The 12,181-nt window shown below is 44.8% G+C and overlaps 1 protein-coding gene across 1 annotated transcript; it reads left to right on the top strand.

Moving 5' to 3' along the window:
• The first annotated feature begins 8,251 nt into the window (after positions 1-8,251).
• LOC109747034 (nicotianamine aminotransferase A) lies at positions 8,252-11,882 on the top strand. The gene is made up of 7 exons (XM_020306129.4): positions 8,252-9,032; positions 9,205-9,547; positions 9,656-9,874; positions 9,963-10,022; positions 10,569-10,724; positions 11,060-11,153; positions 11,588-11,882. Exons 1-7 carry the CDS (start codon positions 8,527-8,529, stop codon positions 11,719-11,721), a joined length of 1,512 nt encoding a protein of 503 aa, XP_020161718.1. The 5' UTR covers positions 8,252-8,526; the 3' UTR covers positions 11,722-11,882.
• The last annotated feature ends 299 nt before the right edge of the window (positions 11,883-12,181 follow it).

Below are 12,181 nucleotides of genomic sequence, written 5' to 3'. Positions count from 1 at the left end.
TGTCAGAGAGTGAAGGCAGAGCATCAGAAGCCAGCAGTATTGCTACAACCATTGCCGATACCCAAATGGAAGTGGGATAAAATAGGCATGGATTTTATCACGGGATTACCCAGGACACGTTCAGGCTATGACTCAATATGGGTTGTAGTCGACCGTTTGACGAAAGTGGCTCATTTCATTCCAGTGAAGACCACTTACACCAGTGCTAAGTTGGCAAAGATATACATGACCAGGATCGTATGTTTGCATGGAGTTCCAAGGACCATTGTATCAGACAGAGGAACCCAATTTACCTTGAAGTTTTGGAAGCAGTTACATGAAACATTGGGAACCAGGCTGGAATTTAGTACAGCTTTTCACCCGCAGACAGATGGACAGACCGAGAGAGTCAGCCAGATTTTGGAGGACATGTTGAGAGCTTGTGCACTAGATTATGGATCTAGTTGGGACGACAATTTGCCATATGCAGAGTTTTCGTATAACAACAGTTATCAAACCAGTTTGAAGATGGCCCCTTTCGAAGCTTTGTACGGAAGGAGGTGTAGAACACCGTTGTTATGGGACGAAGTTGGAGACCGTCAGTTGTTTGGACCAGATTTGATTAAGGAGTCTGAACAGAAAGTGAGGTTGATTCGCGACAGGCTCAAGGTAGCCCAGCCCAGACAAAAGAGTTATGTTGATTCTAAACGAAAAGAGACAATTCACGAAGTCGGAGACCGAGTGTATCTTCGAGTATCACCACTTCTAGGAGTGAAGCGCTTTGGAGTTAAGGGAAAGTTAGCGCCCCGTTTTATCGGACCATACAGAGTTGTGGAACGTATGGGAGAGGTTGCCTACAAGCTGGAATTGCCCGAAGGATTGTCTGGAGTTCATGATGTATTTCACGTCTCCCAGTTGAAGAAGTGCCACGCAGAGATGGCTGAGATACCACTGAGAGATACTGTGCCACTGGAAGCGATTCAGCTGGAAAGTGATTTGACCTATGAGGAGAAACCAGTTAAGATTCTTGAGTATGCCAGCCGAGTTACCCGTAGCAAGGTTATCAAGTTTTGCAAAGTCCAGTGGAGTCACCACACGGAAGATGAAGCCACCTGGGAGCGAGAGGAAGATCTACGGAAGGACCACTCCCACCTGTTTTCTAGCCAACCCGAATCTCGAGGGAGAGATTCATCTTAAGGGGGGTAGGTTTGTAACATCCCAAATTTTCAATTTGGTATGTTATACATAGATCATCATTGCATATCATGTTTTATTGCATTTTGACAAATCCTCGATAAGTCCTAAGCAACTCAAGGACCCTCAGAGAGAGTTGGGGATTTTCTCAAATTTTCATATTTGATTTTCATCAAATAATAAAACGAGGATTTTGGTTTTAATTATTTCTCTCCGGAAAAATATTTCATTTTAATAATAAACGAGAGGAGAAAATATGACTTCTCCAAAACAATTGAAATACAGGAGAAAAAGTGTTAAAATCATTTATTGGAATTTATTCGGATTTTATTTGCAATTTTAATTGCATGTTTTCAAAACATTTATTTTGTGTTAAAAAAATGTTCACCCTATTCTAGATTTTCTAACTAGACGGAGAAAATTTGTTTTATCTTTTTTGGACTTTTATTTATTTTTCTACGAATTATTTTCCGCGGAACGTTTTAAAAAAAACTGCACTACGCCCGACTGGGCCGAGCCCAGCCAAGCCGCAGGCCGGCCCGCCCGCGTCGTCCTCCTCGCGCACGGGAGCCGCCGCCGCCGGAGTCCGAGCCCCGCACGCTCCCGCCGGCTTGCCCCTCCCCCAAGCCACCGGAGCCCCCCTCCTATTTATACCCCGCACCCCCCTCCTCTCACCTCATCCCGCCGCCGCCCGCTTTGCCCCGCCGCCGCCGCCGGAGCACGGGAGCCGCCGCCGCCGCCGTTTGCCGCCCCCTCGCCGCCCCTCGCACCCCCCCCGAGCACGCCGCACCCCGCGCCCTCGCCGCCCCTCGCCCCGAGCCGCCGGAGCCCCGCCGGAGCACGCCCCGACGAGGTACCTCGCCGCCGTTCAGTTTGCCGGTTTTCTTTAAAAAAACCATTCGTTTTTTAAAAACCCTAGATCGGTTTTTTTTCGGTTTTGTTATTTTGCGAGCGTTCACCGAACCGTTCGTTTTAACGAACGCGTTCGTCTGTTTTTCTCTGTTAACGAACGTCCGTTCTTTAACCGTTCGTCCGTTTTTCTTTTTCGTCGGATTTTTCCGCTATTTTTCTCAGATTTGATTTCTGATCGAATCTTCGTTTCTGTTTAACTTCTCGCTCGTTTATCGGAATCAGGCGATTCAAGCGCCTAGAGTTTCGTCTCGAAATTCTCTTTCCGTTTAACCTACTCAAACAAGTTTTTGCTACTGTAAAATTTGACCTAGATCCAGATTAGTAAACGGAGTTTCTTTCTTTCGCAGTTTGACTTTCGTTGCTTCTTTCGAGTTGATTCTTTTTGCAAACCGGAGTTCTTAAGTTGAACTTTCTGGTTGGATCTTTCATTTGAGTTTTACCTGTGCATTAGATGAGTACTTATTGTTTGCTTGTTTGTTTGCGATAGAGTACCCGGAGTGTGCCGCTTGTTACTTCGAATCGCTAGGTTTCACGGATCATCAGCAAGGCAAGTAACACTTTGATCATATACCTTCCATACCCAGTTTTTATTGCATTAGATCTATTCCTCAAACATTGCATGAATAGGATCTAATTAAATTGTGGGTATTGGGAAGTAGTTGAGGTAGTACCTATTACCTGTTTTGTTTATCAAACCCTTGGGAGTTATTTCTACGCTGCTATTATATTGCCATGCTATGCTCGTAGACGTGGATTGGGTTTGAGAGATTTCCATCACAGATGTGAGGTTGTTAATTAATTGTTTACTTAAGGTGGCAACTAAAACTCACATCTGGGTGGATTGAGGTACCTGGGTATTCCAGGATTGCCTGTTTTTCTTTTGGACCGCCACCCAGGTTCAAAGGGATCATGAGATTATTCATGCTAGAAACTTCCGTGTGCAGCCGCAAGCTATTATGGGCTCTAGCATAGTTGACTAAGTTGTGTGAACTCTTACAGTGGTAGACTAGCAGATGTAGGGGAAAGTAGGTGTAACTGTCTACCCATACGTAAGGTGCAAACACTTCTGAAAGACTGTGTCTCGGTCATCCGTTACTCAAACACCATGTAGTGCGAGTAATCCAACGGAGGAGATCGAGTCTTGTGGGGAAAAGTGCACAAACCTCTGCAGAGTGTACAAACTAATCATGGTTAGCCGTGTCCCCGGTTATGGACAACTTGAGTATCTAGTACTTGGATTATCATGTGAATCTCATCACCATGTTACTTTTAATTAATTTTGTTGGGTTAATGATGATTCTTAATTGGGATTGAGATGCTGTCAACCATCTCAGTGTTTCACAACCACCATGATAGTTAAATAAAATTTATTCCTTTGAAGTAGGGTAAAATTGGCTTTTTCTCAAAATTGTAACCATAGAGCTTTCCACCAGCCATATATGCATGTAGTATAGCCTTATTATTGTTCATTATCCTCTATGTGTTACTTCGCCAGCATATTCTATGTGCTGACCCGTTTTCGGGTGCAACGTTTCATGCTGCAGACTTTTCAGACGACGAGTAAGGTGCCTTAGGTCGTGGTCTTATACTCAGTGATGCCGCTGGAGTTGATGGACTCACTTATCTTCCAAGTCTTCCACTGTTATCGTTTTTAGATGGCCTTAAGCCATGTTTATCATACTTAATCTCTTCGGAGATATTCGATGTAATAAGTGTGTGATTGCTACTCTGTTATAAATCCTCCATTTGTACTGTGCGTGTCAGCATTACTGATCCAGGGATGACACTGGTGCACAGCAGCACAGACCATTTGAGGTCTGGTCGCTACAGAATTCGATGATCTTGGGCTCGTTTTGAAGCTATGGAAAAGCCCAAGGTCCTCACATAGAGAACCACCCAAGATCAACAAGAAAGAATGATGCAAGTAATGCAAAGGTTTGAGCTCTCTACATGCGACGTGATCAAGCTACTTGCCCGAGAGTCCCTCTTGATAGTACGGCTATCGAACCTATAATCCGGTCTCCCACCAAGCACTATGAGACCGGCAAAACTAGGAAAACCTAGCTAAGGTATACCTTTGCCTTGCACATTCAACTTGAGCTTGATGATGACTTTAATGCTTGCCTCAAGTTGGAATCCCTTTCTTGTCCACGACCACTTGGTGAAGATACTCGAATTGCTTTCTCATGATGCAATGAGGGAAGCCTTATCTCAAGCCCATCTTCACATGCACATTATCATGATGTGGACCGCAAGCTTCAAAGCATATAACCTCCGGCTTCTCATCTTGCACCTGGACTCCCCGAACTCAATGACCATCACCACTTGATGTCATCTCATCTTGCACTTGGACTCCTCGAATCCGATGACCATCACCACTTGATGTCATCCACACATAGGCTACACGAGATCTTTCCTTTTGATGCAAGCCTATGAGAAACACCTAACCCACATAGACATAACAAACATATAGCATGGGTTAGGTAACAAAGCACAATTCACAATTACTTACCATACCACTAGATCACTTGATCTCACGTGGTACATTGTTTGTGCTTTGTGAGTTGACCACTTAGATATACTCTTCGAGCTTCATCTTGGTCAACCAACATCTTTACTTCAAGCTCCATCTTGGTTTCTTGAAAGCCACAATGAACTCTTCATTTCACTTCATTGCTTCAAGACAATATCACCAAAGACTCTTTCATGACCATATCAAGTTCCACTATGAATATCATCTTGGTCACCACTTGCCCTTCTAAAAACTCCATCCCAAAATCTTGAGAGGCATAATGAATTCGTCACTCTAGTTGCTTGCTTCAAGACTTGATCAACATGATCTTGTCTTGAGAGGCATAATGAATTCTTTACTCTAGTTGCTTGCTTCAAGGCTTGATCAACCGAAACCCAACACATGAGCTCACCATGATCTTGTCTTGAAACCATAACTCGAATTCTTCTTTTTGATTATTCTCTCAAGCCTTGATCCTCAGAAGACCAACTTGAAACCTCGCTGGATATGGAATCTTGAGAGCCAACACCTAGGCCCCGTGAACACGGGGTATCCAGAGAGTTGACACTCGACCCCGTGCGCACGGTATAAGCCCGTGTGCATGGGGTATCCAGAGAGGGATACCATGAGGACTTCTTCGGATGCTTTGATGGCAATCTTCACATAACAACCCAAAGAACTTCAAGCATCACTATGGAACATATCTTCATATAAGATCCAATGCACTTGATGCTCCATAGGAATTGTCATTTAATACCAAAGCTTAGAGCAAATATAACTTCATCTATATGGACTTCATCCTTGATTCCATCCAATATCCTTGAGGCATTATCTTCATATATATGGAATTCATCCTTGATTCCATCCAATATCCTTGAGGCACCATCTATGGACAAAACCTTCAAATATATCTCACTGAAAACATTAGTCCATAGAGATTGTCATTCAATTACCAAAACCACACTTAGGGGCTACATGCCCTTTCACTGGGAGTGGTGCTGAGGGGGCCTGCTATTGTCCGGCAGGCCAGAGGGGCGGCCGCAGTTCTTCTTGGAGGAGACAGCCGTCCATCCACCGTCCGGCCCCAAAGAGGAAGGGGGGACTGCGGAGGGCGGGGCAACTATGATGGATTGGAGACGGCGGGTGGGGGGCACCTCAAGATCCGCAGGATCTGCAGCAGAGGCGACTATGACGGATTTAAGGCGCAGAGCCGGTGGCTCCGGCGCCGCAGCCGAAGAGCATTCACCACGATGCAGGATTCGTGGCTAAAATGCCGGATCTGGGACAGGGGAGACGCCGCAGCTATGGAGCACGGTAGGGGGTGGAGGAGCCGTCTTCGGACCGATGGGCGAATCCAGTTCTCCCGCAGCAGAGCCGCAGCTGGATCCGGGCCGAGGGGAGCGCGGCGCGCCCATGCCGCCGCAGGGGGTGGGTGGGTGGGCAAGGGGGCGCAGTGGGGTGGCCGCCGCGGCCGGAGCGGCCAGCGGTGCGGTGGTGGTGGTGGTGGTGTGGGGGGGTGGGGGGTGGGGGGCGTTCACTCTCCAGGGTCGAATTTGGAGATGCTCTGAAACCTCTTTCTTCACTCCTCTCCAATGGGCTGTCCGTTACTCAAAATGCCAACGCATGAACAGGGTTTTCGTCGTCAGCACCATCCATCACAAAAGCATGGCGGATCACTAGACCTACCTCGTCAGCCAAACCTGCCGTGCAGGGGTGGTACATCCTGTTTCCGGTGCACTCCACCTCGCACACACGCATACATTGCCAATGAGTCATCCCCAAGACCACATATCTGGCTGCAGTTAACTTCCCTTTCCTTCCCGCCGTTTTTCTGCACTCATTTGCGGGCGCTTCCCTTCTATATTTTCTCCGGTAACCGGGGGAGGTTGGCAGCAGGAATAACAGGGAAGCCAAACTTGATGCCATCGGGTGATCCAATATCAACTCACCTGTGACTACTAAACGAAGGAACTGCAATTTTTGCCAACCACCACCTTGTTAAAAAAGGAAGGGTATCAGCAACCTCCGTCTTATCTATCCGGTAAAGTGCTACATGTCTTTTGTGCAGATCATGTTAACAGTTTTCTTTATATGTTCTTTCTCTGTCTATTTTAAAAAGCCGTGACCTTTCTTATTTTTTGAGCTCTCCACTTTGCTACTCTTTCCGGTTGGGTTCATAAGTCGGACAAGGGCTTTACGTCTTTGATCTGACTAATAAAATATGTATAAAATGACACAAAAGCTATACAGTTAGAAATTACATTCGACAACGGATTTAGAGATATACTCCCTCTGTTACTTTATGTAAGGTGTATTTTTTTGAGCGCGGTGACCAAGGCATAGAATTGAGAAGAATTTTAGACGAAAACACCCTTAACTAATTAGGTAGAGCATCTTAATTACAAGCAACTAAATAACCAGCAATTTAATAAAAGGCAATTGAATCTCCTAGCACCAGAATAAAATCAATCGGTGGGATGGGAGGGAGAGAAATGTGACTGCAAGCAATCGGGGAGAGGGATTCTTTTTTTACTACCTTCCAATTGTGAATTACTTACTACTTTTTATGGAAGGCATGCACTGGATGGTGGAAGGCAACACATGAAAAACTGAGTGGAAAAGTGAAATACACCTTACATTGTGATTTTTGGAAAACAAATACATCATATATAAGGGAACGGAGGGAGTATTTTATAAAATATAATATGAGTCTCCCTAGTTTTTTAAAAAACTCCACCCTGTACATTAATTAATTAATATGTTATTACGATCATTTATACAGCAAACACAATGGAGCAAAAAACTATTACAAAGAATAGCCTCAGACTTATTATGAAAACTAAATTTAGCAATCTGATGCACTATCCCGCCTCTTAATTTTAACCAGCTTAATTTTTTTGAGAAGTTTTATAATGGCTACAGCTTCCTTGTGTTAAACATAATTAATCTTGGGACCAACATTAATTAAGGTAAATCTTGCAAATAATATTTACTGTCTAACTGGACGTGCGTGCACGCACACAATTAGTAGTCTTTGGTAAGCAACAAGTGTTGATTATTTTTGAAGAAAGTGCCGATTTACCAAATGAAACCATGCCTTCTTTGGTAACCAATAAGTGCTGATTTTTTCTTTTTTGAGAAAGTACCGATTCAATTGGCAGCTAAAGTCCATTTTTTGACATGTAATCACGGTGATTGCGTATAAAAATTTGTTGTCTCGTTGCAACGCACTGCAATTATCTAGCCCAACAAAAGAAAGAGATCAACTCATTCCCTCAAAAAAAGAAAAAATAAAGAAATCGACTCAATCAAAAAAAGAAAAGGGAAAAGGAAAGAGATAGCATGTGGCATGTGTGTCATTCCTCACTGGCTTGGGCTTTGCGAGTTAGGTAGAGTTTTTTTAGCATGATGTCTGCCGGCACTGCCAAAAAACTGCCTGCAGTGATGTAGTAGGAGGGTTCATCCAGCCACATAAAAACACTTTGAGCGGAACTGGGTGGGTGTCACTGGCTGAACCAATCAGCACCGGCTGAGTCGAGAAGCATCATGGTTCATGCGTCCTGCTCCCGGTCCTTTTCTTTTTTTTTCTCAAATTATTAAAGAGAGATAAGTGTAGCCAGTAGTAGTGTACTCCTTGGTGCTGCCGGGTGCATAAAACCAAAACGGACCGCCAAAAATATGCCGGGGATAATGGTAACTGGTGGTAACGGACGCGCCCGTCAGCTGGCAGCGGCGTGCCCGGCGCGTGCCAGAGCGTGCTGCCAGCCCGGCCCGGAACCGGAAGCCGCCCCAGTTCATGTGCGCGGCGGACGCGGTCAGAGACACAGCAACGGCTATATTAGGACAGTCAATCACCGCTATTCAATCCACCGCGGCACCAGTTTCCTAATACTACTAGTCCTCCTCCGACTCCTCCTCCTCGTTTCCTCATGGCCACCGTACACCAGAGCGACGGCGCCGCCGCCGCGAACGGCAAGAGCAACGGCCACGCCGAGGCCCCCGCCGCGAACGGCAAGAGCAACGGCCATGCCGAGGCCGCCCCCGCGAACGGCAACAGCAACGGCCACGCCGAGGCCGCCGCCGCGAACGGCGAGAGCAACGGGCACGGCGAGGCCGCTGCCGCGAACGGCGAGAGCAACGGCCATGAGGTGGCGGCGGCGGCGCCGGAGGCGGTGGAGTGGAATTTCGCAGGGGCCAAGGGCGGCGTCCTGGCGGCGACGGGGGCGAACATGAGCATCCGGGCGATACGGTACAAGATCAGCGCGAGCGTGCAGGAGAACGGGCCGCGGCCCGTGCTGCCCCTGGCCCACGGGGACCCGTCCGTGTTCCCGGCCTTCCGCACGGCCGTCGAGGCCGAGGACGCCGTCGCCGCCGCGCTGCGCACCGGGCAGTTCAACTGCTACCCCGCCGGCGTCGGCCTCCCCGCCGCACGAAGGTAACACAACAACAATTTCCTTTTCGCGTGCTGCACCGTAATCTATGCATGCGCATGTGCCGCTTTCACGTGTCCGTCCACTGTTCCTCTTTCCCTATGCCTTCAGAAATTTGACCTTCTTCAGTTAAAAAAGGAACAAGAAATTTGACCTTCTTCCACCTTGTAAAAACAGTGCCGTGGCAGAGCACTTGTCGCAGGGTGTGCCGTACAGGCTATCGGCCGACGACATCTTCCTCACCGCCGGCGGAACTCAGGCAATCGAAGTCATAATCCCGGTTCTTGCCCAAACTGCCGGCGCCAACATTCTGCTCCCCAGGCCAGGCTATCCAAATTACGAGGCGCGAGCGGCGTTCAACAAGCTGGAGGTTCGACATTTCGACCTTATCCCGGAGAAGGGCTGGGAGATCGACCTCGACTCGCTGGAATCCATGGCCGACAAGAACACAACTGCGATGGTCATCATAAACCCAAACAATCCATGTGGCAGCGTTTACTCCTACGACCATTTGGCCAAGGTTTTACACCCATCCTTTGCCTTACTGTCCGGTCGCTCTGTTTGAATATGGATTCACTGCACCTGCTGAATTCTTCTTGCTAATCGTGTGCTGATGTTGTTCAATTAGGTCGCAGAGGTGGCAAGAAAGCTCGGAATATTGGTGATTGCTGACGAGGTATACGGCAAGCTGGTTCTGGGCAGCGCCCCGTTCATCCCAATGGGTATGTTTGGGCACATTACCCCTGTGTTGTCCATAGGGTCTCTGTCCAAGTCATGGATAGTGCCTGGATGGCGACTTGGATGGGTAGCGGTGTACGACCCCACCAAGATTTTAGAGGAAACTAAGGTAACTCCCAATCATTCTTTTCACATGCTACTACGGGGATTAATTAAACTCCTATTATGCTAAATTTGTACTGACTATCTTTTGGTAGATCTCTGCATCTATTACGAATTACCTTAATGTCTCAACGGACCCAGCAACCTTCATTCAGGTCAGTCCTCGGTATTTACTCCTCCTTGTCCTATTTTGCTCCGGTCCCTATGTTGTAGGTAGCCCACGTGCATGTCAAATGACCGCCTTGAAGTTAGTATATATAGATTTTACCGAGTTTGAAAGTCGAAGTCAAACATGATTGAAGAAAGATAAATATATTTGTACTCCCTCCGTCCCATAATGTAAAATGTTTTTTAACACTAGTGTAGTGTCAAAAAACGTCTTATATTATGGGGCGGAGGGAGTAGTTATTTACCTTTGTTTGCTTTGATTCGATAAAATAAATAAACATAAAAACTGAACCGACTATTGAATAGAACTAATCCTTAGAAAATATAAATTGTATTCTTCTCGGTCAAGTATGTAATATATCAGAAATTCTATTAGAAAATATACATTGTACTGCGAGTATACCATTATTTTCAGAATTTCTTCACCTACAACAGCTTCTCTTGCATCTTCAGGTTTTGATATCCTTGACGTTATTGTTCTCTTATGGTTCACATGCCTCAGTTATTGATTTTTGTACTATCAAATTGCTTAGGCGGCTCTTCCTCAAATTCTTGAGAACACAAAAGAAGATTTCTTCAAGGGGATTATCGGTCTGCTAAAGGAATCATCAGAGATATGCTATACAGAAATAAAGGAGAATAAATACATTACATGCCCTCACAAGCCAGAAGGATCGATGTTTGTAATGGTAAGCCTATTTTATATAGTAAATTTTTTCCTTAGGGAGTGTCAATAAGCATAAACTTAATTATATATGATTAATTTTGAACCGCAATGCATCCAAAATAATTAATTTAAATTTAAATTATATTTTTCTATGGATATATACAAAGATGCATGTATTCGAAGAATAATGACGAGAGCTAAAGTTCTTCTAGGACTAATCACCTTGATATCATTTGTCCATTTTTATTGTTTCTGCGAATGATACTGATCAAATCATATTACAGAAAGATCTATGCTAGTTTTTAGAAAAAAAATGACCAATTTTCCATAATCGTGTATTAACTTCCATGTAAACAGGTGAAACTGAACTTACATCTTTTGGAGGAGATCCATGATGACATTGATTTTTGCTGCAAGCTCGCGAAAGAAGAATCGGTGATTTTATGCCCAGGTAGGACTGCATTTTCTCATTTAAGTACAGAAATTAAATGTATGGAATGATCGTAATATTTTTGTTATACTGAACAACAGTGTATATATTGTGAGAACATTAGATTCTGTTTGACTGATATATGCTTCTTAAATGTAAACACATATTCTAATGTGTTTTTGGACTGTATAGGAAGTTCTTAACAATTTCCGAGATAAGTACGCATATAATGATTACCATATATTGTATAACTGCATTAGAATATTCTTTGTTTTTATGTGAAGACTAACATGGCTTGTACTTCTCCTTGTTTCTTGACCCGGTGTCGTTTCTATCATTACATGTTTGTGCTGCTCACAAAAAGTTATCAAGCAAATGTTTGAAATGATTATTAATAATCTACTTTTGACAATTCTCAAAAACAGAACTTATGTATGTATGTCTCTCAAATGCAGGGAGTGTTCTGGGAATGGAAAATTGGGTCCGCATTACTTTTGCTTGTGTTCCATCTTCTCTTCAAGATGGCCTCGAAAGGATCAAATCCTTCTGTCAAAGGAACAAGAAGAAGAATTCAATTAATGGTTGTTAGTTGTACATCTGACTGAAGCTGTAAATCATTTTCAGTTATCCCGATCTATATCTTTCAATAAAATGGAACTTTTAGTTCTCTATGAATAGAAGTCAACATCTCCTTGAATATGTTATGGTTGCCATGGCCCGGACGAAACATAGTGAATGTTAGTGCAGTTACATTGGTGTCGAAGATCTTTAAAGTTTTTTTTTGGGAACTTCAAGTACACATTCTCTTTTTTTTAGAGAAAATGCATGTCGCCTAACTTTATAGATAAAGCCCAACAAGCCAAATCATAGAGCAACAAACAGGACCAGTTCACAACCATAGAAAAGAAGTCTTAGTACAGCCGACACGGCAGAAGGCACGCAGGCCTAACGAAATAAAACAGGAGACGAAACACCAGAAGTCACACTCCAAAGAGCTGGCTTGAACGGGCGGCAAGACGGAGGTTGAAGGCAGTCACACGGATCTTGAT

Source organism: Aegilops tauschii, chromosome 1 (assembly GCF_002575655.3).
Source record: "Aegilops tauschii subsp. strangulata cultivar AL8/78 chromosome 1, Aet v6.0, whole genome shotgun sequence".
In the NCBI taxonomy this organism is placed as follows: Eukaryota; Viridiplantae; Streptophyta; class Magnoliopsida; order Poales; family Poaceae; genus Aegilops; species Aegilops tauschii.
The sequence above is the reverse complement of the archived record's forward strand: the minus strand, read 5'-3'. Positions and strand labels throughout refer to the sequence as shown.